The following is a 27,892-nucleotide window of genomic DNA, read 5'->3' as shown; positions in this document are numbered from 1 at the left end:
CACCTGTTCTACTTCCGTCCCCGGTCACACCCTGCTGTCTTCTGCCTGGACGATAGCAGTAGCCTATTCACCGTTCCTCTGGTCTGTTCTCCCAGGGGCCTTCTGACCCTACGTTAGATCAGCATTTCCCTTCCGAAAGCCCTCCATGGCTCCTCACTACCCATCAAAGGAAGTCCAGGCTCCCCTGGATGGCCCACCAGGCCCATGTGATCTGGCCGGCCCCAGCCACACCCTTTTCCTCTGCCTGTGCCCCTGGAGGAAGCATCCTGACGGTTCGTGAGCCAGGCTCGGCTGCCCAGGCCCGTGGACAGCGTTTCCACAGAACAGGCCCGAGTCTGAGCTCTGCACGCAGCAGGCGCTCAGCCTTCAGTGCCCCGGCAGCAGCATTCACAGCCCAGTGTCGGGGGGCTCGGCGAGCCCAGCCCTGTCCCCACCTGGTGCCCACCTGCGGACGAGGGCCGGTCCTCCCACACGCGGTTGGTGAGCGGCGTCCGGCGGTTGCAGTCTCCCTCCGAGTGCACTGAGGAGACAGAGGGTGGCCGGTCCCCAGACGCCAGGCCCGGGGCTGGGGACTTGGCTTTTCGGCTGCTGGGTCTGCCAGAGACCTTGGCCTTCCCGCCGCCACCTGCAGGGGGACAAGATGGGAAGGGGCTGCGTTGGGCAGTGAAGACAGCACTGACACTGCGGTGGGGCCACAGGGGCGGGGTGAGGTCCTGCCACGGGCCCTCCAAAGAGGGAGGGAGAGTGGCGACGTGAACCCCTCCTCCCTGCTGCCCACCCCAGCTGGGAAGCCAGGGTTGACCAGATGGCCAGCCATGAGCCCGGAGGGTAGAGATGAGTTTCTGCTGGGCAGGGGGAGGTGGCTAAACTGTCTGCTGTTTGCAATAGCCCCCGGGCTGTCCTGCAGCAACCCTAGCCCCAGGGGCTGGAACCCTAAGCATGAAGCTGGGCTTCCAGTTTGAGTGTGGCCCCAGGACCATGCTAAGGCTAGGCAGGATCCAGGCCCCGTGCAGAGAAGTCAGGACCCCTGAGGCCAGGCCTGACCCCCACAGAGGCTCCAGAAGCTTCTTGGGGCCTCGGTGTCCAGGTTGGACAACTGCAACTCTCTCCTCAGCTCCCTGCCCTGATACAGAGGGTATTTATGGGGACCCAGGCAGATGGGGGGCTGACCCCTAAGGCTCCCTGCCTCCCAGGGCTGAGACAGACCCTGGGCTCCTCCCCACCAGGCTAAGGGGCAGCTGAGGACACATAGTGGGCCTGGCAGATGCTGAGTACAGGCCTGGCTGCCATTCCCCTGTCCACACAGTGTGGGTGGGGCTTCACTCCAGCCCGGTCTCCCCCAAGGAGACAGAAGGGCCAAGAAGCCGGTTGCCCGCAGGGAAGAAGGCAGGAGGACTGGGGGGCGGACGGCAGTGTGAGTGTCCGAGGGAGGCGGCAGCGCTTCGGGCCTAGTGGGCAGGAGGGCCGGGGCTGGGGGGCAGAGGGTGCAGACACTTGGGGGGTGTCAGCCCAGCTTCAGATTAGCAAACTCCAGAACGAGGTCAAACACGCACAAAAATAAAGTCACAAGCTCCAAAGCTCGAGGAGGGGGTTGTCAGAGGAGCGCGGAGGAGCGAGGATTAATCACACCGGGGGTGGGGACAGACGGGGGCGGGGCGGGGGTGGCCTGCAGACCTGGCGAGGTGAGTGTGTGGTCACTCCGTCCGTCAGCAGCGGTTATGGGTATAGCAGCGGGCAGGCTGGCACTGGCATTCAGAGGGTTAAAAGCATTGGCGCTGAGCGGCGGGGACTCTTCCCACTGGTCATATTTACCCATGAGTGCCTTTCTAATTATGGCCTCCAGCCCCATGTTGGTGCTGGCATGTTCCTGCACCGCCTGGCTTCTATAGGTCATAAGGCCTGGGAGAGAGAGACAGACAGACAGACACATGAGGGCCGGGGAGGGGGAGCCAGAGGGGCGACGGAGAGAGAGAAGGGAGAGAGAGGGAAGGAGGAGGAGGAGGAGGAGGAGGAGGAGGAGAGAGAAATACACAGTGAGCACATTTCGGCAAAGCAACATATTTATTTCCCTATCCCTCCCCACCCTTTTTTTCCTGCTGGGTGGTGATAAAAGGAGAGAGGCTGGTTTCTTCTACCTGGGGCCCCGGAAGCTCTTGGGCGCTGCCAGGGAGGTGGGGTAGGGGAGGTCAGATGCCCCCGCCAGCCCCTATTCTCATTCCTATTCTGTCCTCTAGGAAATCACAAGCCCCGTCTGCACCTCCAATCCTAGCTGGGGCTGTTTTTTTTTGTTTGTTTTTTTGTTTTTTTTTAAATCCCAAGTGGCCTTAATGGAGAGGGTGGGAGATGGGAGGGCTACCCTGGTTGGGGAACAGGCTGCTAGAAAATTGGGTCAAGCCAGAGCTGGGGGCTGGCAGGGGGCTGGGTAAGGGACTGAGAGAGAGAAGGTGACCAGACGGTCCTCCCACTGCCCCATCTCCACCTGTGTGACCTGGGACGTGCAGCCCCCTGCCTCCCCACCAAGCTGGGCCTACTCTCCTCCCTCTGCCTCTCCCCACCCAGGAGCCATGAGGAGAAAGAGGTGCAGAGACGGACGCTGAGGGCGGGGTCGTAGCCATGCAGTTACGGTGCGTGCAGGGGACAGGGCAGAGGTAGACACAATCACGGGACCAGCCCTGGTCCGGCCCCAGCTGGCCCAGCTGCCCAGTGCCAAGGACAAAGTGGTCGAATCAACAAACCGGTCCCAAGAGGATGCTTCCAGAACACCTCCTGACAATCAGGGGAACCTCCTTTTCTGTTAACCACATTTCCTTTCCCTTTTTTCTTTCTTGTGAACCATGTGGAGGTGGGGGACCTTTGCAGACCCCCTGTAGGTGCTGTCTTTTCAGAATTTTTGTTAAACCAGACTTTGCTTTCAAAAGCCACCAGTGAATCCCCATCCCACCGTGCCCACCACGGGGCAAGAGTTTCATGGATTTTTAAACTTCTCCTCTGAATGAATCGTACGGATACAAAGTGGTCAAATCGTCTGACCACTCGCTCCTTTGTAAACTAAACCGAGGCTTCCATGAGGTTGCAGGTGACGCAGATGCTTTGAAAATCACGTTTCTGTAGCAACTGCTGGCTGCCTGCGTTTTCTTTTCCCTTTTGGTTTCAAATGCGTTTGTAGCCAGGGATGCTCACACCTTTTCTGCTGTCTTGGCCACATTTCTGCAGCACTTTTGAAAAAACAGCCATGTGCATGAAGAAAAAGCAACATTTCCAACACGGGTGAGTGCTGAAATCACAGCAGCGCGACCAGGCCTTCTAACCAAGGCCATGAGTCCATGACCTGATGGAGCTGGCTCCAGGCTTAACGATCTCCATTTATAAAGGTGAAGTCTGACACAGGCTGAGTGGCAAAGACTGGAGCCTAGAAAATTTCTTCCTGTGGACTAAAACTGCATAAAAAGAAAAAATCAGGCTGGGTGCAGCTGCTCACGCCTGTAGTCTCAGCACTTTGGGAGGCCCAATGTGGGTGGATCATCTAATGTCAGGAGTTCGAGATCAGCCTGGCCAACATAATGAAACCCTGTCTCTACTAAAAATACAAAAATTAGCCAGGTGTAGTGGCTGGTGTCTGTAATCCCGCTACCTGGGAGGCTGAGGTGGAAGAACTGCTTAAACTCGGGAGGCAGAGGCTGCAGTGAGCCAAGATCGCACCACTGCACTCCAGCCTGGGCGACAGAGCGAGACTCTGTCAAACAAACAAACAAACAAAAAACAAAAATCAGTCGAGGTGGGAGGATCCTCAGCTTGAGGACAGGAGTTCAAGACTAGCCTGGGTAACATATCGAGAGCCCGTCTCTACAAAACAGTTAAAAAATTAGTTGGGTGCAGTGGCGAGTGCCTGTAGTCCCAGCTGCTCAGGAGGCTGAGGTAGGAGGATCATCTAAGCCTGGGAGGCGGAGGCTGCAGTGAGCCGTGATCGCACCACTGCACACTGGCCTAGGTGACAGAAAGACCGTGTCTTAAAAAGATAAATACAAAATATTTACATATAAGTGTTAGCATAAATCTTCACTGTACCATGCTATGAGTTTGTACACACAGATACACCTGTGTGTCTAGCACCTATTTCAAGATTTAGAACATCCCAGGAACATTCATTTCTAACCCTCTTGTTGTTTCGACCAAATTGTCTTCTTCCCACTGCCTGAGGCTTGGCAATGCCCCCAGTGTCTAGTCACTGGGCAGGTGGAGGTGTCCTAGTTGGGACTCCCATTTGGAGGCCTCGATGACCCCCTGATAATATCTGAATGACTGTCCTTCGCTCACCATTCCCAGGGCTCAAGGCCCAGGAATGTCCCCCGGGGAAGATCAGCAAACCTCTCCGACCTCCATCCCGGCCTTGGCTTCCACCAAAGGACCAGAGGATAACCAGGCACCCACACAGAGGCAGCCGACCCCGAAACTGCCTCAGCCCCACTGGGCCAGGCCTGCCCATGCAGAGTGACCCCCGGAGGCCACACCCCAGACTCACCAAGGAAATACACAATGGGGCCCTCCTAGAGGATGGGGCTCTAACCTCAAGGGACCCCTAAGTCCAAAAGATCATAGAAGTCTTAAGTTTCAGCTTAAAAGTGTATGTCAATTTTACACCTCTCTCTGCCACACACCTGTATTTGATCTTGAAAAAAAAAAAAAGTAAGGCTTCCCAGTTCCCTGGCTGGAATTAAGGAATGAAGGTCTAGCTATAACAAATGCCCGAGTGAACTTGGAGGTTTGTGCTCTGAGCTCAGGCCCACCCCTCGTCCAGACACGTGCATCTCCAGCTGAGGCTGGCGAAGCAGCAAGGTGAGTTTCCAGCTGGTGAGGGTGCATCTGATACTTACTAACCACCCGAGGGCATCTTAACTCGACTCCCTGCATAGCGAGGGTCCTTTCTACAAGGGGAACAAGCCTCGCCTGCCTGTTGTGTGACTCTGAATCCTACTGTGCGGTTAGTTCATCCCAGAATGAGGGGGTACACCTGGACTAGCGAAGGCTCCTCCTCCCTTCATGACAGCTGGAGCAGGGGTGGGGAGGGAGCGCAGGGGACCTGGGCAGCCATATAGCAAGGGCTGGATGGGTTACCTGTTCCGGTGATGGCGGGCATATTGAAGATCTCCGTCCCAGGCTGGCCGATATCTGGAAGCGGGTGACAGTGGGTGAGGCCCCCAGGTCTCTGGGAATCACCTGCCCTACCAGTTCCCTGTGTGGTCCAGGCCAGGTGTGCTGGCATCACCTGGGGAATCTTGTTCATTGCAGGTTCTGATGCAGCAGACCTGGGACAGGGCCAAGTGTCTGCATTTCTTTCTTTTTTTTTTGAGACAGAGTCTCGCTCTGTCACCCAGGCTGGAGTGCAATTGTGCGATCTCGGTGCCCTGCAACCTCCGCCTCCCAGGTTCAAGTGATTTCTCCTGCCTCAGCCTCCTGAGTAGCTGCGGTTACAGACACCCGCCACCACGCCTGGCTAATTTTTGTATTTTTAGTAGAGACGGGGGTTTCACCATGTTGGTCAGGCTGGTCTCGAACTCCTGACCTCATATGATCCACCTGCCTTGACCTCCCAAAGTGCTGGGATTACAGGCGTAAGCCACTGCGCCCGGCCAAGGGCCTGCATTTCTAACCAGTACCCTGGGGATGCCAACGTACCCTGGGGATGCTGATGCTATGGTTCCCTGGACTGCACTTACAGGGCCCTGGAGTTACCAGCCTGGGTCAGAGATTTTTTTTCTTTTTAAGACAATGTCTTGCTCTGTTGCCCAGGCTGGAGTGCAGTGGTGTGATCATAGTTCACTGCAGCCTTGACCTCCCAGGCTCAAGCAGTCCTCCTATCTCAGCCTCCCCAGTAGCTGGGACTATAGGCGTGTGCCTGTTTCTTTAATTTTTTGTAGCGATGGGGTCTTGCTATGTTGCACAGACTGGTCTTGAACTCCCGGCTTCAAGCAATCCTCCTGCCTCATCCTCCCCAAGTACCGGGCCTATAGGCATGAGCCACCGTGCCCAGCAAGCCAGTGACTATCTGCAAGGTTTCTACTCCAGCCCCAGGAAGGGAAATGCATCTGTGATTTGTCCAAACTCCCCTGGCAGATGAGGCTTCTTGGGGTCAGGGACTGTGACAGATTCTTTATTTGCCCACCCACTCATGTATTCCCTGGTGGATCTAACTGCCAGGCGCTGTGCTAGGGACTGGGAAGCAGAGTGGGGCATTCATACCAGCAACCACGTCAGTGGGTGCAAAGCCACACTGGTGCTGAGCGTGGGAGGCGCCCGGCCCTTGTGTGGGAGGGACCCAACCCCTGGTCCCAGTATTCATGCAGGTATTCACTGGGCACCTACTATGTGCTGGGTGCTATTCTTCTGTGCCAGTAAGCTCCTACGGAAAGCCCAGCAAATCAAGAAACTGCCCTGGGGCTCCCCAAATGTGAGGCAAAGGGCTTGGGGGGAGGCGGTCAGCAGGGCCACTTAGCTTTCAAAGGTGCACCGTGGGTTTCTGCCACTGGGCGGCTCCAGCTACCCAGGCAGGCCACCCGCCCACCTGTGGCCCCATGCTTCCCCGGGAGTCTGCAGGCCCCTTACTGTATTCAGCCTCATTCCGGTTGTGAGTGTTCAGCTTCTTGTTGATCTCTTGCTTCTTGGACTTGACCATGGCAGAGTTGCTCTCGGTCAGCTTGCTGAAGAAGGCTGGTGGCTGGCTGGTGTTGCCTGGAGACTTGGAGCCCATCCTGCTGTGAGGATCAAACACCTCACATCAGCTCACTTGGTGCTGAGCTTGCATGCCTTTGATGACGGGGAACTCACCACCTGAGATGCCTTACACATGTGGAAGCAAGCTTCACCCACCCCCACGTCTGCATCCCCTGCCTGGTAGAAGATCACGGCTCCTGAAACCTCTGCGGTTTACCTGTCCTAGGGCTACGGGTGTCTTGGGAGACACCTGACTGCGTGGTGGGCTGCCTCTGACCACTTGCTCCAGCCTGACCCTCTAAAGAGAGCCCCAAGGACTGAAACTGGGTTCCGATCATGCCCTTCCCCAAGGCCAGCGGGCCCAGCTTCCTTCTCAGGTCCCGCCTCACCCATCGCCCCCCGTCTGGCCCAGCACACCTAGCTCATTATTTCTTAGAGGTTCAACAGGGGCTGGCAACGGGGGCCTGGTCCAGCTGAGATCCCAGCCCAAGGCATGCAAAGCTACCACTGAGGTCTCCCCAGGGAGGCTGGGCATGTATCACACCCCCAAGTTGGTGAAACTTGCTTGGCAGGCTTGAGGTCACCCAGCTGAGCCCTGTACCCTTGTCACTCTCCACATGGCACCACGGTGGGCTGGGGCCAAGGATGGGCAAGGAGCTGATACCAGAGCATCCCGGGGGCAGCGCATGTGCCCACAGAAGTACCTGGGCTCCGTCTGCTCCCCATCCCGGTATAGCAGTGGGTACACAGCACTCCGGGAGTGCCCTGGCTCCGTCATGCCCTCCGGTGGGGACACAGGTTCAATACCGTCCTCACCGCCACCCAAGACCGACGTCTTGCTTGGCTCTGGAGACCTGGATGGAGAAAGGGCCCCAGATGTGGTCAGAGGTCTCCCTCCTGAGGGGACGCACCCGTCCACTCTAAACCAGGGCCCAGCACACTTTTCCTGTACATGGCCAAATCATAAACGTTTTAGGCATTTTCGACCACAAGTAATCTCTGGCATGTATCGTTATCATTTTTATTTTTTTTTTAAACAACCTTTAAAAATGTAAAATCATCTTTTTAGTTCATGAATTGTACAAACACAGGGCCTGGGCTAGATCTGGCCCATGGGCCATAGTTTACTGACCCCTGCTCTGAATTCTGGTTGTACCCCAGTACCAGCTACACTACTGTCCCCCAAAGATATCCTGCTGTCTTGCCATGTCTGTCCTCGCACACACATTACCTCCTGCCCTCACCAAAACGCCTCCTTCACCCTGGAGCTCGGGGCCCTCCCCTCTCTTCCTCTTTTGACCCTCAGAGGCCCCAGGGTTCACCAGGGTGGGCGTGTGCGTGAGCATGTGCATGTGCGTGCATCTACAGGGGTGTGCGTGCATGTGCGTGCATCTACAGGGGTGTGCGTGCATGTGCGTGCATCTACAGGGGTGTGCGGGTGTGTGCGTGTGTGCATGTGTGCGGTGTGCATGTGTGTGCGGGTGTGCATGTGTGCGCGGTGTGCATGTGTGTGCGGGTGCGCATGTGTGTGCGGGTGTGCATGTGTGTGCGGTGTGCATGTGTGTGCGGGTGTGCATGTGTGTGCGGTGTGCATGTGTGTGTGGGTGTGCATGTGTGCAGTATGCATGTGTGCGCGGTGTGCATGTGCGTGTGGGTGTGCATGTGTGCGGTATGCATGTGTGGTGCATGTGCGTGTGGGTGTGCATGTGTGCGGTATGCATGTGTGTGCAGTGTGCATGTGTGCGTGGTGTGCATGTGTGTGTGGGTGTGCATGTGTGTGTGGTGTGCATGTGTGCATGTGTGCGGTGTGCATGTGCGTGTGGGTGTGCATGTGTGTGTGGTGTGCATGTGTGTGCGGGTGTGCATGTGTGTGCGGTGTGGGTGTGCGTGTGGGTGTGCATGTGTGCGGTGTGCATGTGTGTGCAGGTGTGCATGTGTGGTGTGCATGTGTGCGCGGGTGTGCATGTGTATGCGGTGTGCATGTGTGGAAAGGTTGCTCTCTAGTCATACAGCCCTGGATTGAATCCCCCTCTGTCACCTGCTGACTGTGTCCCTGTGGGCAAGTGAATTCAATTCTCCAGGCCTTAGTTTCTTCATCTGTGAAATGGGGAGAATACTGCCTATGTCTCCTGGGGGGCTGTGTGCAAAGGGTACACGTGAGTGCCTGGAACCCAATGAGCACAGCATGTACTTTTATCAGCTATTATTCGTTATGTATCTGCTCTGTGACTTCCCCATCTCCTGGAGCCTCCATTTCTTGCGTGTGCAATGAGGCCAGGTGGGCCTCGTATGCAGCTGAGCTCAGACCCCACTCTGAGGCACCCAGCTGACGAAGGCCTCCCACCGGCTGACCAGCAAGAGGCACCCCCATCCCTTGCTCACCTCTTGCCCCCTTCGCTGTGGGGGGAGCCACGGGCCGGGGCACCATGGTCCGGGGGCGGGAGGTAGAGGTCACTGGGTGGGCGGCGGAGGTCCAGGACGGGGCAGCTGGCCCCAGGGAAGGAGTAGAGGGGGGCGGGCAGGGGTGCGCTGAGCTGCTGTGGGTGGTGCCGGGTGTAGTCCTGTGTGATGACCTCCTGCAGGCAAGTGGGGGGGCCCAGGGTCAGGCAGCACCCTCCTGCCAGAACCTTCTGGGGGTGGCGAGGGGCTAGACGGAGCTTGGGGCAGAATCCTGGCTGGGGCCAGCTTCCTGGGTGACTGTGGACCTGCCCGCCACCCTCTGGGCCTCCGTGTCCCGGTGTGCATGGGAGTGGGACTGTGCTCAGCGGTCCCAAGCTGGTAGTTGGCAGATGGCTGATGTGACCGGCCCATGACACTGAGAAACCCGGGCCACCAGGAAGGCCTCATTGCCAGTGAAGATGCCATCGGCTCGCATCACAGGCTCCACCCATGCATTAGGGGGCAGTGATGGTGCGGGCCCTCACCCATGCCCTGGATCCCCCTCCTCACCCATGCCCTGGATCCCCCAGCCACCCCCACCAGGACAGAGGGGCTGTGGGGTTCCCCATCCCCTCTCCAGGCCTGGTGCCCCCAGGTGCAAAGGTGACAAGGAGCAGCAGAGAACACGTAGTTACACTGATGTGCTGGGCCAGGGTGACCACCCGCTGGTGACCTTTGACCCCCGGGGCGGTCTGGAGCAGTGGGCTGGACGAGGGCTGGCTCTCAGGCAGCGGCCGCAGGTGTGGGAGGTGGGCGGCCTCCCCGCCAAGCTTCACGGGGCCTGCAGGCAGAGCAGAGCTGGTCAGGGGGTGTCTGCTGTCCCCAGGGCTCCTGGGCCCAAATGCCAGCCCTGTGCCTTTGAGCCTCCTGACCCAGCCGATTCCTTGGCCTTCAGGCACCTCTGTTTTCCCATCTGCGTGATGGGGCCGTGAGGGTCCTCATCGTGCAGGGCTTCAGGGGCCTGGGTGCTGGGTGGGGCGTACCTGGCTGCTTGGGCCGCAGCTCCCCCTCCAGGTGGCTCTTGTCGAGCTCTTCCAGGTGCTTGGGGAGCCCCTTGTCGTGGGTCAGGCTGGGCGAGCTCACAGGGCTGACGGGCTCCACCCCTTCGGGGCTGTAGCTGCTGCCGTGGTAACCTAGGGCAGGCAGGGTGCAGAGTCAGGCACCGGGCCCAGGTGCTTGGGGTCAGAGGGGCAGGGCTGCCCTCCCAGCTGGCTGGGTCCCCGTGGGGTCAAGGGGAACCCAAGCTAGGGGTAGGGTTTGGGCTCCCAAAGAGAGTAAGGCAGAGAGGGGTGTTGGGGAGAGAGAGGGAGGCCAAGGGAGAGGTGGAGAGAGATGCAGAGCCCGGGACAGAGACAGACAGAGACAGAGGGAGAGGGAGACAGAGAGAGAGATTAGGTAGGCAAGAAGGGACAGAGATGGGTTCAGGCGGTGGAGGCCGGGCGAGGCCAGCGTGAGATGGGGGCAGCATGGGTCTCTGGGGAAGGAGTGTGTGGGGCAGAATGAGAAGGGGGGTGTGGCTGGGAGTGACTCTGGGTCCCCGGGGCCCTGCCTGGGCTACAGCCTCGGTCATCCCAGTCCAACAGAGAGGAGCCGTGAACTAGGGCCAAGGCAGGGGTCCAGATGCAGAGGGCTCCCCTTTTTCTGGGGTACATGGGCTGGGGACAGGGCAGGATGCAAGAGCTGGACCCAGCTCCTCCTTGATGCGCAGGCCCCCGCCCCGCCTCAGCTTCTCCCTGCACCACCTGCCTCCACTTCCCCCTAGTCCGACTGCATCCAGGCAGCCGGCAGGTGGGGGCGTAGGCCCCAGCCCTCCCGCAGCCCCATCCCTGCTCCCCAGACACAGGCGCAAAGTGGGAGATGGGGCGCAGTCGAAGTCAGAATCACAGATCCATTCATTAAAGAAAAAAAAGCAAAAATCCAGAAAAAAAAAAAAAAAAAAAAAAACCATGGTAAAATGATGTGCAAATGATGAGCGTCCCCAAACCAGAGGGGCGGGCGCAGCCGGAGTAGTCGTCAGCGCGTGCAAACCGGCGAGGACGGATGGGCTTCAAAACAAAATACCAAAACCAACAACGAAGAAAACGGGGGCCAAAGTAAAAAGCAGAGATCTGAAAATATCTTTGGACCACGAGACGGGGTGGGTGCGGGCCGGAAGTCTTACCATCGCGAGGGGAGCCGTTGGCCAGCGCACCTCCTTCTCGCGCCCCTTTATCGTGAGCAATTTGACGCATGATAATCGCGTCTATGAAGGTGGCCGCTGTCAGGGTGGTCTTACCCAGAGAACGGAGTTCCAGTTCCTGGATGGAAAAGGGTTTACTTTGAGTCTTTTCCCGGTGCGGGTCCGAGGCCGAGGCAGGTGGCGCCGGCAGGTCCGGGCTGGCGTGGTGAGGTGCGAGGTTCTTCGCAGGGGTGCGGGCGATGGTGGCGTGGCCAGAGACGGGGGGCGCTAGGGGCCGGGGCTCCGAGCCCTTGCTGGGGGAGGAGGCGGGCTCCAGCCCGGAGCGGACTGGGGGCTTGGCGAGGAAGGCATGGCCGGTGTCTGCTCGGGGCCGCTCTGGCCGGGCGACCCGGGGGGCCTCCTTGGGCAGCAAGACGGGCTCCATGAGGGTAGGGTAGACCCCATCGAGGGTGCCGCCCAGTGGGCAGTGGGTGGCGGGTGGGAATGTGGCAGCCGGGCGAACGGGTGAGGAGGTGGAGGTGGACCTGGGGGAGGAGAGAAGGCGGTCAGGCAGTCATGGGAGCTGCCCCCTTCCTCCACCACCCTCGATGAGTCCCCATTGTCCTGGAATAAATCCACATTCCCTGCTGCTCCCAGAGTGAAACTGCCCCCCTGACTGTAACCTGCCAGACTCTGTGTGGCACGGTTTGACCTATCCCACTCATTCATTCATTCATTCCTTGCATCATTCCAAAACTTCTGATGAAGCAGCTACTAGGTGCCAGGCACTGTTGTAGACACTGTGAATACAGCGGTCATAAAACGGATGCAAGCATCTTACCATCTAATTCAGAAGACAGACTATGAACACATTAACAGACATCCCAAGCTCTACAGAGCCTGGTAACTGTGTGGAGGTAGTCAATGAGGTGCCAGGAGAGAACGGTAAGGAAGCTGAGGCAGGGCTAGGAGGTCTCCAGGGAGGGGGCACATGAGGGAGCTGGGCCTGCTCAGGATACCTGAGGAGCTAAAAAAGCCAGGTAAGGAGCGGGAGAGCGAGGGGAAGGACACCAGGGGGTGGCCAGGGTGGGCGCTGAGAACAGAGAAAGCCGCTGTTCCCAGCTCTGTGAGGGAGAAGCTGGGGCTGGAATGGGAGCTGGCTGCTCCACCCACGCGGCCTTCCCGGAGCCCTGAGTTTCCATGGGGGCACCCCCATCTCTCGCTAACTCTACCTCCCAGAGCCTCATTCATGAGCGGGAAGTAGGCAGGCGCTCGTTTTTTCCATTATATTTTTGAATCGGCTGCCGCAGGCATATACCACAGAGCCTGTGTGCGGAACCCTGCTCCCCATAGCCAGGGATTAGTGCTTCGTGCACCTGCTGGGTCTCTGAGTCAGGGGTGACAAAGTCACCACTGCTTTTGGGAAATTGCCATTTTTCATAATTGAAATAATGATTAGGGGAGGGTATGACTTCAGGCTCCTAAGCGGGAAGTTGGGGCACAGGTACTTTTTTGAATGAAAATTCATTTTGGAGGAGTAAGTTGCCTCTAAATAGGTCCTGGAGGCTGGTGGCGCACACCTGTAATCCCGGCACGTTGGGAGGCTGAGGAAGGCAGATCACGTGAGGTCAGGAGTTTGAGACCAGCCTAGCCAACATGGTGAAACCGCATTTCTACTAAAAATACAAAAATTAGCCGGGGGTGGTTGCACATGCCTGTAATTGCAGCTACTTGGGAGGCTGAGGCAGGAGAATCACTTGAACCTGGGAGGCGGAGGTTGCAGTGAGCAGAGATCGTACCACTGCACTCCAGCCTGGGTGACAGAGTACAACTCCATCTCAAAAAAAAAACAAAAAAATGTCCTGGGCAGGGAAGGTGTTGAGGTGTGACCCCACCCCCCTGGTGAAGCAGCTCTGCCCACAATCTCTGGAGTGTGTGTCACCAGAGGACACTCAGGGGCCTCTCCCATCTCAGAGAAACTCGGGACTTTGTCCAGGCAAGAAGGATACCTCTTTCCCTTGCCGGCCTTGCTAAATGTGGGGGACTGGGAAAGTCTTTCCTCACAGCACCCCCATTCAGTCTCTTCCTCTCCACAGATTCTATTCTCAAATCAAACAACCTCCCCATCTACTCATCCCACCGCCCAACCCATCGTCCATCCACCTGGGCCTCCATCCACTCATCCCCCCAATTACTCATCCAACCATCCATCTAACCCTACCACCCACCCATCCATCCACCCACCCAGCTAACCCAGCCATCTATACTCTCACCCACCCACCTACCTAAGCAAACCACCCACCCCCATTAGCCACCCTATTCACCTCACCCACCACCCACCACCTAACCTACCACCACCCACCCACCCTACTCCAGCCATCTACCTACCTAACCCATCCACCCATCCACCCATCCATCCATCCATCCATCCATCCATCTGGCTAACTCAGTCAGTCATTTATCCTCTTAGCCACCCACCTATCTACCTACCACCCACCCACCCACACAGCTAACTTGGCCATCTATCCTTTTGCCCATCTACTTACCTACCTAATGTGACCACTCACCCATCCATCCACCCAGCTAACCCAGCTATCTATCCACTCACCCACCCACCTACCTCCCTAACCCAACCACCCACCCATCCACCCACTCAGCTAAGGCAACCATCTATACTCTCACCCACCCACCTACCTCCCTAACCCAACCACCCACCCATCCACCTGGCTAACCAAGCCATCTATCCTTCACCTACCCACCTACCTACCTAACTCAACCACCCACCCATCCATCCATCCACCTGGCTAATCTGGCCATCTGTCCTTCCACTCACCCACCTACCTACCTAATCTGACCATCCACCCATCCAACCAGCTAACCCAGCCATCTATCCTTCCACTGACCCACCTACCCACCTAACCCGACCACCCCCCCATCCATCCATCCACCCACGCAGCTAACCTAACTTCCCACTGACCTACCTACCCACCTAGCCGACCTAACCCGACCACCCACCCATCCACTACTCACACATATTCTATTCTTCTACCCCCACACATCTGCCCACCCACCCACCTCTCATGTACCTCCCACCAAGCAACCTCTCATCTGCTCATCCTCCTACTGACCACCCATCCCCCTGCCCGCCCCTCCCCCATGCCAACCTGGCCCACCTCAGGACCGTGGGCGTGCTGGGCTCCACAGCGGTGATGATACCCTTCATGCCTGTGTTGTGCAGCACACTGGGTCTCTGCTGGAGGGCATCCTGGGTCCGAGGGGAGATGGGCGAGTGCTGGTGGGTGTGGGAGTGGGAGGCGGGGCGGCTGCTGCTGCCCCCACCCCCGCCGCTGCTGCCGCTGCTGCCGCTGCTCTGCTCTGTACCTGGTGACAGGCAGTGGCATCAGCAGGGGGAGGCTTCCTGCGGGCCACAAGGAGTCCCGGGGCAGGAGGCGGGGACTCTGATGCCCTACCGGGTCTCCAGATGGGCGCGTGCTCCACCGTCGTGGCGGACGTGAGGATGGACTTTTCCCGATCCCGATCCCGGTCACGCTCCCGATCCCGGTCTCGCTCCCGCTCGGACGAGGACGTGGTGGTTGGTTTTGTCAAGTGCGTTGGACCTCCTAGGAAACCCAAAGGCCAGAGACTCAGCCCCAGGGCCCAAGAAGAGCCTGGCTTTGTCTTCTGGGGTGGGGCAGAGAGAGCAGCGCCTCTGCCCGCCCATTCCCCAGCTGCCTCCCATGGATGCCGGGGTCCCCACCCCGAACTGGGCGGTGGCACTACCTGGGGAGAGTGGGGAGCTGCTGTGGCGGCTGCTGAAGGGCTGGGGTGCGGTGGGGAGGTAGGCAAGGCGGTCCATGGCGGTGGCTGGGGTGCCTGGTGTCGGGGGCACCAGCACGGGCAGGTGTGGCACTTGGGACAGGTCGATGATGCCTGCGGGAGGTGTTAGGCCAGGGCTGTAGCCACAGGGAGGAGAGAGGCCAGGCTGCCCACCGGCCAGATCACCCTCCTGGAGAGCACGGCACACACTTCTGGAGCCAGCAGAGCTGGTGGCAAGCACTCCCTCCTCGGCTCCCAGCACCGGCCATGGAACCCTTTTCTGAATGCTCAGGTTCTCTCAGTCCCATCTCCTCTTCTGCTCCCAAGCCCGAGCCACGGCATCTCCTGCAGCTGCCCTGACTGGTTCCCATCTCAGGCCCTCTGTGCCCCTTCAGCCTCTGACGCCTACACAATCCATTCCCTGTATTCAACCCTCGCTGTTCAAAATACTTAAGTGTGACTTCGGTTTTTGCAGCCGAGCCCCAACTAGAACTTGGTTATTCCAGAAGCGTTTCTGAGGATGGCCCTGGAACATGTGCATGCAAAGCAGCTGTGGGCTGTTTACGAGGCAAAGGAACAAACTCCAAACAGCCTCACATTTTCATCTTTTTTTTTCTTTTGAGACAGAGTCTTGCCCTGTTGCCCAGGCTGGAGTGCAATGGTACAATCTCCAATCACTGTAACCTCCGCCTCCCGGGTTCAAGTGATTCTCTTGCCTCAGCCTACTGACTAGCTGGGACTACAGGTGCGCATCACCATGCCTGGCTAATTTTTGTATTTTTAGGAGAGACAGGGTTTCACCACGTTGGTCAGGCTGGTCTCGAACTTCTGACCTCGTTATCCACCTGCCTCGGCCTCCCCAAGTGCTGGGATTACAGGCATGAGCCACTGTGCATGGCCACATTTTGATCTTTCTTTAAACTCCTGAGGCCCCTGTATCCTAAAAGTATACACAGATGCATGCACACCCACTGAGAATGCAGCCAGGAGCCACACACTGTGCACTCACCTACCAGATGCCAACCAGCACCCACAGCATGCACAACCCCAGGCCACCCACCCAGGTCTGCCACACAAGGTGACCAGGTCTAGCTGCCTCTGCGAGGCCACAGGGACACACCCATGTCCTTAGGGAATAAGGGCAAACCCTGTGGAGGTGGTCTGCCCGCCACTCACCTCGGGGACCGGCAGCGTAGTTGAGTGCCAGTGAGGACTCGCGGGGCGAGAGGCCCCTCAGCATGTCAGCTCGCTGGGCCATGGCGGTGGCCGCGTTGTGGTGCATCTGCTGCGAGGTGATGTAGTCATTGATGATGGTCTGCCGGTTCTCCAGTGCCGCCGTGTCGGGGTAGCCGCGGATGAGGTAGGGTGGGTACAGGTGCGGGTAGGTGGGGTTGGGGGCCAGGTGCCGGGGCAGGTAGTAGGCAGCGGCTGCGGGGCAGAGGGGAGCTTATGTGAGACCAGCCATACCTAGGCCTGATGGTGTCGCTCTACCTGTCTGGATGCCCCCTACTTCTGCACCCGGACAGCTTCTCCCACCTACATGTGTGGCTGCCCAAAGCACAAACCAGAACTGAGCGTCGGACAGCAGGAAAACATCACGCCAGGACACAAGAGGGTGACTTCTACGAAGGATGCTTTTTGCATCAAAGTTGTCCCAAACATAGGACATCCCAATGCAGATTAACACACCAAAGGGATGCAACTTTTTATTTTTATTTTTCATATTTTTACTTTTTGAGACGGAGTCTCGCTCTGTTGCCCAGGCTGGAGTGCAGTGGCGCGATCTCAGCTCACTACAAGCTCCGCCTCCCCGGTTCACGCCATTCTCCTGCCTCAGCCTCTCCGAGTAGCTGGGACTACAGGCGCCCGCCACCATGCCTGGCTATTTTTTGTATTTTTAGTAGAGACGGGGTTTCACCGTGTTAGCCAGGATGGTCTCGATCTCCTGACCTCGTGATCCGCCCACCTCAGCCTCCCAAAGTGCTAGGATTACAGGCGTGAGCCACCACGCCCGGCAACTTTTAAAAAAGACTTTCAGATCATGTCTATTTGAAAAATGCATATACTCAAGTCCTCATGCTATACCTTTGCATTGCTAAAGGCACTGATAAGTCCTGCAGGAAAAGAAAACCACTGAAATGTTTAACCCCACATGTCCTGCAAACTACTAAGAGAAATTCTGCTCCAACCTAAGCTGGTCATGATTACACTGTTGGGTCTTCCAATCCCGAGGCCTCAGTTTCCCCATCCAGGGGAACCTGATGGTTGATGCCTAAGGAGTCCCTGAGCGAACACTGATGAGGTCCCTGGCCCTGTTGAGCACCACTGCAGGGTTCTGGGGGCCCCAGGGCAATCACCTGCGTCCAGAGGGATGCCGCGGGGTATGGAGGTGGGGTCGAAGGCCAGGGGGATGTGGCTGCGATACAGGTCCACGCCACTCACGCCCCGAAGCAGGTGCTCATAGGGCGAGATGGGGTGTGGGTGGTGCTCGGGCACGGTGCTGTGCGGGGACTTGGCGATCTCACGAGGCGTCGACGTCAGCTTTCGGTCCTGGGATGCCTTGCTGGACGACAGGCTGCCTGTGGACGGGCAAGGTGGATGCATCGGGCCCCTGCACTGGCCCCCCACGCAGGGCCTCTGGGGCCGGCGCTTATGGGGAGTCGTTTGAGGGTAGGGACCTCGGGATCCCAAGGACCAGGCCTCTTCATTCACTCCTTCATTTCTTCATTGCCTTAGTTCACTTTTTGCTCATTGACTCATTTGCTTTTGTGTTATAGTTTTTTAAAAATTCATTCTTTCATCCATTCACTCAATCAATAAAAAAATATTGATGCAGCCTCTACTATGTGGCAAGCATTGTTGTGAGAACTGGGGTCACCCCAGTGAACGAAACAGACAGAAATCCCAGCCCTCACAAGCTGACATTCAATGTGAGAGACAGGTGATAAACTAGCAAACAAATGAGAATTACAGAGTGAAACATGCTTGGAAGAAAATTTTCTTTCATTTTTTTTTTTTTTTTTTTTTTTTTTGAGAGTTTCACTCTTGCTGCCCAGGCTGGAGTGCAATGGCACGATCTCCGCTCACTGTAACCTCTGCTTCCCAGGCTCAAGTGATTCTCCTGCCTCAGCCTCCCAAGTAGCTGGGAATACAGGTGTGCACCACCACACCCGGCTATTTTTTCATATTTTTAATAGAGACAGGGTTTCACCATGTTGACCAGGCTGGTCTTGAACTCCCGACCTCAGGTGATCTGCCTGCCTTGGCCTCCCAAAGTGCTGGGATTACAGGCGTGAGCCACCATGCCCGGCCGGAAGACAATTTTAAAATGTCACAGCATGTGATATGAACTGGGGAGAGGGGGTCTGGTTAGAAGAAGCCTCCCCAAGGATGTAATATTTAAACAAAGACCTGAAGGATGGAAAGAAACTCACTAAGTAAAGATCTGGAAGGCGGGGACATGGCAGGCAGAGAGGAGGAGCCATGCAAAGGCCCCCAGCAAAGACTGAATTGACCGAGCTGAGCATGGCCAGGGAACAAAGAGAAAGGGGGCCCAGGGGCTGGGGCTAGGGAGGACGAAGGAATCTGGTTGAACGAGAGAGGCAGGCAGGGCCCCAACAGGCAGGCACCCCAAGGCCACAGCAAAATGTGTGAAGTTGCTAGAAGGATGAAAGCAGGGAAGTGGAATAATTTGATTTGCATTTTTAAAAAGTATGCAGGTAGCTGTTTGCAGAGTGGATTATAGCAGGAAGAGGGAGGGGCGTGGGGGAAGCTAGGTGAGACACCATGGCGGTCTGGGAGGTGGCAAGGAGTTGGACAGGGTTTGGAATTGGAGGCAGAGCCCACAGGCCTGCAGGTGGTTTGGATGTGGTGGAAAGTGGGTGGCAAGGATGTCCCGGGTGCAAACTAAGCTAATGGTGGATGGGGAGGCACAGCTTCTCCAGACAGGTGCCCACCCCGCTCAGGCCCATGCACACCCCACTCACCCTCCTGCAGGCGCGGCGTGGGCTCCCGCGTGGTCACAGGCGAACCTCGCGGAAGGTGGCCGGTGAAGGGTGCCCCGTGGTCCTCATAGGTCAGGGGGCTCTGCCGCGGCTTGCCCAGCTCAGGCACGATGACCGGGGCGCCGCGCGCAATGGAGCCCCCCGAGCTGCTGGCGGTCCCCGGCCGGCTCTTCAGGCTCTCCTCATAGCAGGCGCGTTCCAGTGCGCGGGCGTCGGCCATCACGTCCAGCGGGTGCACGGGTGGGAACGTCCGGCCGGGGCTGCCGATGAGGGAGCGTACGTCGTGCTTTTTGGAGCCAGTGGTGGACGCGCCGGTGTCGTACTTGAGCGGGGTGCCCTGGGGCAGAGGGGGTGTGAGCTCCAGCCCTGGCCACAGCCACAGCCCAGACCAGCTGCATCCCCCTTCTGAGCCTCAGTTTGCCATCTATAAGATGGAAGTGACACCTGATGCCTCCAGAGGCAAGGAGACACAGGGCTTTGCTAACCCTGAGATGGGCACGCTTGTTACTTAATGCCCTGTCCACCCTGGGCCTGACCGTGGTCCCCAAGCTCCCTGGGGGGACTGCAGAAAAGGGTAAAAGGTTCAGCAGTCAACTCTCCCTGCTGCGAGTGGTGGGCCCTCTGATGGTCCCTGGAGTTTGCGAGAAAGAAGCCCAACACCCTCATGTGGGTAAAAAACCTTCCTCTGTTCAGTCTGGGACGCTCCATGGCCCACCCAATGCCAAGCAGAGAAAGTCAGCACCCAGACTCAATGCCACCCACCCTGAGGCTTTCAGCCCTGGGGACACTGAGGTCAGGGCTGAGGTGTTTGCCCTCCAGACAGAAAGGATGGTGAGGAAACGGGGGGGTCACAGTCCAGACTGGGACCTTCGTAGCCGGGTCACCAGGTCCCTTGCCTCCTTTCAGCAGGCTTGGGAGACACTGATATGGTGGGACTTTAGGGCTTTGCAAGCAACAAAACTGTATTTAGGGATGTTTTCATTACTTTCATAAGAAGGGGAACTGCCCTTGTTTTTTCAAAAGAATATTCTAGAATCTGGCCCCTGTCTTGGTCATGCGGTGGATGCTTCCAAGGACTCCAGAACTGCCTAGGGGCTGAGAGCCGAACCCTTCCCCTGGCAATCAGGGATCTTACTGCTTCTGCCTTCTCCCCGGCTTCAAAACCTTCCTGCAAGCTGGAACCCCTCCCGGGACACCCACCCCAGTCCTTCCGCCTCACAGCCCCACAACCCCACGGTGGCTCCCACTCTCCTTCCCCTTCACAGGAGGCCACCTCTGCCCATGTGGAAGGATGGTGGCCTTCAGGGGCTTTCCACCGAGCAGCTCCTCATACCATCGGCACGAACTTCCCCTACTGAGCTGGGGCTGCCTGGGGGGACTGGGGCCTCTTGTGGTGCAGCCTGCGTGGGTGCAGTGGATGCTGCGGCTGTAGGAACATCTGGATTTGGGTTTCACAACTGCATTTGCTGCGTGACTCTGGGCGAGTCGTTGAACCTCTCTGAACCTCAATTTACTCAGCAAATAAAATAAGGTCATTAAGAAAACGACCTCAGAGCATTGCTAGGGGGTGAAACAATGAACGCATGCAACATCCCCAGGCCACGCCTGGCCCCTCACAAAGATTCAACAGAGGTAGTTACTCGTGACTACGTCTAGTCCTGTGGCCTTGGAAGCCTGCCTGGCCTCTCTGGGCCTTAGTTTCTCTCCCTGAAGAATGGGAACAATGTGAGTTCAGTGGAATGAGGTCAGGAGCCTGGTGCCCCCTGCACAGCCCCGGAACACACACAGCCGAGGCCCGGTGATGAGCAGCTGGGTGACTGTAAGGTACGCGAGGGCTCTCAGCCTCGGTTTCCCCATGTGGAGAGGCCCAGGGCGGTGCCCCACAGCCACGGCCACCCCTCCTAGAACTGGGCCCGTGTGCCTGGCCCTGGGCCGTACCTGCGTGATGGAGCCCTCCTTGAGCGGCCGCGGGGCCAGGGGCAGCTCGGGCGTGTGCCGCAGCTCCTCGCGCGGGATCTCATGGATGGAGCGGCCCGCCTCCTTCACCGTGGCCACCAGGCCCTCATGGGCCGGCTTCAGTTTCAGGGGGCCCAGGGCCTGCGTCTTGTAGGCCTCAGTCAGGTCCCGTGGGGGCGGCGGGGGCGGAGGCGTGCCCTCCCGCTTCAGGAGCTTGGCCTCCCGACGCAAGTAGTCCTCCTGTGCCTCCACGTAGGACCGAGGGATCCCTGCCGGGCAGACGGCACTGACCCTCACGCCCCGCCCCGCCCAGACCCACCAAGAGCCTCCACACCGGTGGGTTCTGGAGCTAGTCTGCCTGAGTTCAAATCCCACTTGCTGTGTGACCTTGACCAGGGAATCTGACCTCTCTGGGCCTCAGCTTCTTCGTACACAAAACGAGAATATTAACTGAACCACCTCAGCAAGTCATGAACACTATGAAATCATGAAGCAAAAACCACAGGCTGGGTGCAGTAGCTCACGCCTGTAATCCCAACACTTTAGGGGGCTGTGGCAGGCAGATAGCTTGAGCTCAGGAGTTCGAGACCAGCCTGGGCAACATGGCGAAACCCCATCTCTACAAAAATACAAAAATTAGCTGGATGTGGTGGTGTGAATCTGTGGTCCCAGCTACTCAGGAGGCTGAAGTGGGAGGATTGTTTAAGCCTGAAAGGCAGAGGCTGCAGTGAGCTGAGATCGTGCCACTGCACTCCAGCCTGGGCAACAGAGTGAGACCCTGTCTCAAACAAGAACAACAACAAAATAAAAATAAAAACCACAGAGCTGCCAAGTTCACAGTAGCTGACTGTGCCATGGACCAGCCGTGAGAACCTGAAAGAGTTCTCAGAGCTCTCCAAGCCTCTCCCAATCGCATGTGCCTCACCAGGATGTTCTGTAAAACGATATGCAGGTGGCACCTGGGTTAGTGCCAAGCACAGGGCAGTTGCTGTGTGACACCTAAAAGCAGAGGGGTGATTGGTGGTATTTTGCTTTTCATTTTTGTTTTCAAATAAGTAAGAGACACCCTTGCTCCGTAGCTCACGTACTGATCATGTACGTGTGTGCTGCAGGCCTTTCTGCATACCTGTCCTGAGTTCCCACCACACTCTGGCTGTGTCTTTCCCCTCCTGCGCCCTACTTGACTGTACACCTGTTGGGGGCACCCAGGCAGCAGGGAACAGGGCGGTACCTTGTGTGATGGACCCGCGGATGTGGTGCTGCTCTTTGAGGTGGTGGGGGCTGTGTCGCTCTGGCGGGATGGCACGGCCCATGAGACCTGGGTGGGAGAGGGTAAGGCCATCATTCCGTGGGTCCCTGAGCCGGCACCGGGCAGTGACAGGGGTCAGTGTCTACAGCCACCAGTGGTCGTCCCCGTGATGATGGTGGAGTAGGACCCAGCACTTGAAGGTCCCTGCGCTACTTCCAGATGGAGCCTCAGAAAGCCCAGCCTCAGTTTCCCCATCTGTAAAATGGGGTCAGCCATCCCCCCACCGCCCACCAGGGGGCACCGAGAGATGAAGTCTCCTCCCTGCTATCACCTTCGATGCTGGCTGAGGAGATGGCTCTGCCCACGCGGCCCTCCATCATGTCATAGGTGCGCTTGGGGGCAGCCGTCTCATGGGGGGGTCCTGAGCTGCTTCTGCCATCCTCCTTGGAGCACTGGGTCACAGACATGCCACCTGGAAACCACGAAGCACTCGGTGAGGAGCTGGGCACGGGGTGACAGCGTGCACGGGCCCAGGACCGCAGTGGACAGGCAGGACAGGCAGAGACGGTAGGCAGGAGCCAGCAGTGGCCGAGGCCTCCAGAGGCAGCCCAAAGCCTGCAGCCCCCGGGGGCCTGCCAGCAGGACCCAGGAGCTTTTCCAGGGGGTTGCACAGTGGGAGAAGCAGGGCACGCTGCCTGCACCCCGTACCCTAGCCCTCTAGGGTGCTCTGTCTGCAAGCAAGGGTGTGCCTGCGACCACATGAGCATGTGAGTCTGTGTCCACACACACGGGTGCCGACATGGGGCATGAACATGTGCACACACATGCACGTGAGCAAAGACGCATCAGCAGTGTGGACGTGCGGGCAGGCAGGAGCACGCGTGTGCACTGGCACGGGTCTCGTGTGTGCAGGAGTGGATGTGGGCACATGCACATGATCCTGGCTGCTGAGAACTAAGTGGGTCCATGTACACACATGTACCAGGGTGCAGGCAGTACACGGCTTTGTATGTGTACACGTCACACCCAGAAACCTGTGTCGATGTGCATGTGAGTGTCCGCCCACAAGTCTGCGTGTGCACGGAGAGGTGTGTACTGCAGGCAGTGGTGAGGGAGTCTCCGTGGCAGGGGTGGCCTCACGAGGCCAAAGGAGCCCAGATGGGCCCGGCTCACTGCTCCCCGGACAGGCAAAGGGTTGAACAGACGGAGGTGGCCCCCGAAGGTAAAGGCTTGGCTTTGCCCATCTAGCCAGGGCTCTCTTTTCAGGGCAGCTGAGTCCAGAGCTATCAGAAATGAGCCCCGCGGGCCTCCACCCCACCCCTCAGAGGGAATGACCAACTGACAGGCTCTCGGGCTTTTCAACCATTGCTTCGTGTGGCCCGCGGCCCAGGAGCTACTCCAGGGGTTGCCAACAGGAGGGTACTGGGTTGCTGTCCAGAAAACGTTCCAAATTAATTGCCAATGTTTAAACATTGGGAGATTTCAGATAAAAACGGAGAGATGAGAAGCCTGGCTGACAGGTGGCCGCAGGGGAGTGGACGGCGTGGGCAGGCACCACAGTCCTCCCCACTCCCTAGTGTCTCACACCTGCCACTGCCCGCACTGCCTACCTGGCCCAGGGAGCAGATGAGAGTTTGAAGGACCCGACTGAAACCCATGATGAAGACGATACACTCAAGGCCTATAAAGGCTCAGGCACTGGTCTGGGGTCCCAAGGTGGGACTCTACCCAGTGACCTCTCAAGACAAGCCCTTGACTAACCCCGCCACCAGCCCTTCCCAGGCTTCCCGCCACCCCCAGGGCACTCAGTCCAGGGGCACCAGGGCATGCGCTGGCACCCAAGACACAGCTGCAGGCCTGTCTCCAAGGCTCTCTCCGTGGCAGCAGGGAGCGCATATGTTCCTAAGCCACAAGGTGCCACCTCCACTTCCCAGGCCTGGGGAGGGGGCCGCGCGCACAGGCGGAGGCGGATGGAGGAGGGGCAATTCCGGGCCTTGCAGCTGCAGTGCTGAGAGAGGCGCCCATTAGCAGCTTTCATCTGCACACCCCTGGGTGCCCTAGACTGCCAGGAAATTCTCTTTCCCGGCACTCGACTCCCTTAACTCCTTCCTGGCAGGGTCTCCTGGTTCTGGAACCCAGTGCCTAGAGAGGGAGAGGATGGGGGCTCCGCAGCAAGAGCCTGGAACACAGTGGGACGAGGGGCACTCTGGCCATGGCCTCTTTCATGGCCAACGAGAGAGTGCGTGGTTTGTCAGTATGGTGCTGGAGGCCTGGCGGCGTGAGCTCGGGCTTCTGTTCCGGGCCTCAGTTTCCCTCCTATGCTTCTAAAAAGGTTGGCCACAAGTTTGTTTCCTAAATTGTAAAGAACTGGGCGGAGGTGGGAGGCAGCTAAGGCCAACGCTTCCCTGCTGCTGGCTTGCATACCTGCAGGGATGGGGAAGTCACCACCTATCAGATTGTGCTTTCTGATGTCAACCCAGCCCTGCTCCCCTGTGAAGCTACCTCGGTGGGCCAAACACACTCCTCCCCTGGTCCTGGGCCTCCTCTCCTCCTGCGACTCACCTTCATAGGACAAGACGTGGCCCTTCTTGCCTTCGTAGATGACGTGGCCCTTGGGCAGGCTGTCCTCCCGGCCGCGGTCCAAGCGACTCGGGCTGTCCTCGCCGATGATCCTGGTGATGGTGCCCTTGTACAGGACGTCAGCTGGCGTGCCCTGCAGGTGCAGAGGAGTGAGCGCCCAGGAGGCTGCAGCCCAGGACCCCTCTCAACTCAAATGCAGGCAAAGACATGCTTACAAGCTCATGTGCCCACCGATGCACACGCGTGTCCACACACACTGTCTCAAATGGGTAAGAGCTTGCATGGAACAAAACCCTAAGAGGAACCTGAAGAATGAAGATCCCTTGTCAAGTGCTTCTCATGAGCGGACACTGTTCTGGGTGCTCTCTATGGATTTGCTCATTTAATCCTCGAAACAACCCTAAGACAACCCTATTGATTATGCCTGTTTCAGATGGGGAAACCGAGGCACAGGGAGGCACAGTGACTTTACCCGGGGTCACCTGGCTAATGAGGGGCAGGCGGGGACTTGAACCCAGGCATTCTGGTCCTGGAGTCTGTGTCCCCACCACTGCGTGGGGTTTACTTCTCAGAGCCTTGACATTCAGTTACCGAAAACGGTAACTGGCGGGGATGCTGGGGTTTCTGCTCCTGTGCTGTGCCCGTGACCACGTCATACACTTTGGTTTCCTAAAACCAGGACAAGGACTCACGTCAGGGCAGGACACCAGAAATTTTAGTTCTAACCCAGGTTTTCTACCTCGGCCCTCCTAACAGCCGGAGCTGGACCCTTCTTTGCTGTGGGGCCATCCTGTGCACTGAGGGCTGTTTGACAGCATCCCTGGCCTCAAAGCACTAGAGGCCAATAGTACACGCCTCCCCAGTGTGTCTCTCACCAAGTTAGGACAACCGAAAATGTCCCTAGAGAGTTGAAGGCAACATTTCCCCCAACTGAGAACCACTGCCTTATAGGGAATGAGCTCCCCGTTGGAGGATGTGTTCAAGCAGAGAGGAGATGGCCACGTGGGGCAGCATCCCGCCTTGGGTGACTTTAAAGAACACAAGCATCAGAGTAGAATGTGACTTTGGAGTCAGAACGTTGGGTGTCAAACAGCAACTTTACTACCAAGTTGCCGTGGGACCTCCTTTCTGAGCCTCAGTTTGCACATCCACAAAATGGAGACGTTCTGCACTGACGATTCTCCAAGGCATCTGGCACGGACAAGGGGTCCCCAAATCTCAATATCCCTCTTCTCTTTCTAGGATTCCAGGTGCAGATTCAACGGCAGGGGTTCTACTATGTCCCAAGACCTTGACCAGTGAGCTCTGAGTCTCTGGCTGGACTCGCTCGGCTGGGGACATCCCCTGGGGCAGCACCTGGTACCCCGGGGTGTTCATCGCAGATCCTGGTCTTTGTGGAGGGTAACAGCAAGACGCCCTGAATTCCGATGAGCTCCCCACAAACTTCTCAAAGCAAATACTCTGAGCGGCATCTCCCTTCTGTGCTTTAAGACACCTGTGCACTAACAGTGTGGCACAATAGGTGCTAAGTCAGGTGACAGCTCGGGGCAGCCACCTCTCCCATCAGGGAAGCACAGGATTCCTGCAGCATCCTGGCAGGAAAAGCCCCCCAAGAGGCAGCTAATACAAGTGCACCCCTTTCTGTATCCAGCCCTAACATCAGATGGTCCATGTCAGAACTGGGTTTGTACTGCAGAAATCAGTGGCTTACTGAATATCACAATAAATGATTTAAAAAGGGGGGGGCTCTCCATGGTGAAACTGAGGCATCTGATTTTTTTTTTGAGAAGGGGTCTTGCTGTATTGCCCAGGCTGGAGTGTAGAGCACCATCATAGCTCACTGCAGCCTCAAACTCCTGGGCTCAAGTGATCTTCCTGCCTCCCAGTCCCGAGTAGCTGAGACTACAGGTATGTGCCACCATGCTCAGCCAATTTTTAAATTTTCAGTAGAGACAGGCCTCTTTCTGTCCAGGCTGGTCTCAAACTCCTGGGCTCAAGCTATCCTCCCACCTTGGCCTCCCAAAATGCTGGGCTGACAGGCAAGAGCCACCGTGCCCAGCTTGATGTTTCTGAGCTATAGTATTTTAGACAGAGAACAGAAATCCAGCCAGTCGCCCCTGCTCTCGGGTGAATACACTGGACAGACTCCCATTAACAGGGAAGCTTCTGTTTGCATAACGTCTGCTTCCAGGAGATGAGCCTGTAGCCTCTTGCTCTTGGCCCCAATGAACTCTACTCCCAAGATGGGCAGGAAGTCCCTGGAAGATCAGGCAGCTGGGACTTCCTTGAGCCTCCCTCGCCAGCTGTGAACCACGTGGTCCCTGCCTGTGGCACCTACTCGGTTAATGAACGGCTCTGTGTGTGCGGGCCACACGCTGACTTCCTCACTATCTGGTAGTGAGACTGCAGGGAAGTTTGACCTTTGCCTGTCTCACATGTTTTGGCAGCTGGCTCTCTGCCAAAAGCAATCAAAGAGACGTGTGTAACCGAGAGGTTCGAGGAAGGGTGCGGGTCATGGCCACTCAGGAACCCAGAGCAGGTGGATGCCTGGGAACTTCAAAGGTCCCTACGACTTCAGGAGAATGACTCTCCCAGGAATACTGTTAGCAAAGGGGAAACGGAGTCAGGGCAGGCCACTGCCTGTCTGAGTAGGTGGTGGAGCTGGCACCTGAGGGCCCTCAGCCTGACTTCTGTCCAAAGCACTTGCCCTTCCCACTCAGCACAGCTGCCTTTGAAAGCTCAGATTTTTTAAACCTACAGATTTCAGAGAAGGGCAAAGTGTAAATGGCTCCTCTGTGGTGGGATTTGACACTGCCTGAGTCCAAAACGCCTCCCTGTGGACCATCCTGTTGCCCGAAGCTCTACTGTTAGAACTTGCATGCACGTGTGCGCATGTGTGTGGACCCACGCTCTGTCACTGTGTTTGAGAGCCAGACACACGTGGCACAAAACCCTGGGTCCCTAGCTCATCAGCTGCAAGGC

At 57.5% G+C, this 27,892-nt stretch overlaps 1 protein-coding gene across 20 annotated transcripts in view; it reads right to left on the bottom strand.

The window, feature by feature from the left end:
• NCOR2 (nuclear receptor corepressor 2) overlaps positions 1-27,892 on the bottom strand; it is a 244,402-nt gene that overhangs the window by 1,331 nt on the left and 215,179 nt on the right. For 9 of the 20 annotated variants that reach the window (XM_058425856.1, XM_058425861.1, XM_058425860.1 and 6 more), the window contains 19 exons: positions 24,893-25,043; positions 22,662-22,802; positions 22,313-22,399; positions 21,064-21,350; positions 19,108-19,462; positions 17,479-17,700; positions 16,298-16,549; positions 15,086-15,235; positions 14,776-14,925; positions 14,470-14,686; positions 11,309-11,850; positions 10,131-10,280; positions 9,783-9,928; positions 9,091-9,284; positions 7,413-7,562; positions 6,601-6,749; positions 5,113-5,166; positions 1,675-1,899; positions 446-625 (listed from right to left, as the gene is read on the bottom strand). In XM_058425856.1, coding sequence (XP_058281839.1) covers positions 446-625; positions 1,675-1,899; positions 5,113-5,166; positions 6,601-6,749; positions 7,413-7,562; positions 9,091-9,284; positions 9,783-9,928; positions 10,131-10,280; positions 11,309-11,850; positions 14,470-14,686; positions 14,776-14,925; positions 15,086-15,235; positions 16,298-16,549; positions 17,479-17,700; positions 19,108-19,462; positions 21,064-21,350; positions 22,313-22,399; positions 22,662-22,802; positions 24,893-25,043 — 3,802 coding nt within the window. The remainder of the gene's footprint in view (positions 1-445; positions 626-1,674; positions 1,900-5,112; positions 5,167-6,600; positions 6,750-7,412; positions 7,563-9,090; positions 9,285-9,782; positions 9,929-10,130; positions 10,281-11,308; positions 11,851-14,469; positions 14,687-14,775; positions 14,926-15,085; positions 15,236-16,297; positions 16,550-17,478; positions 17,701-19,107; positions 19,463-21,063; positions 21,351-22,312; positions 22,400-22,661; positions 22,803-24,892; positions 25,044-27,892) is intronic. The other 11 variants (XM_058425867.1, XM_058425869.1, XM_058425871.1 and 8 more) reach the window with 9 other exon arrangements.

The sequence above is a fragment of the Hylobates moloch genome, unplaced genomic scaffold (genome assembly GCF_009828535.3).
Source record: "Hylobates moloch isolate HMO894 unplaced genomic scaffold, HMol_V3 SCAFFOLD_12, whole genome shotgun sequence".
In the NCBI taxonomy this organism is placed as follows: Eukaryota; Metazoa; Chordata; class Mammalia; order Primates; family Hylobatidae; genus Hylobates; species Hylobates moloch.
Note: the sequence above shows the minus strand (reverse complement) of the source record. Positions and strands in the feature narration are given on the sequence as shown.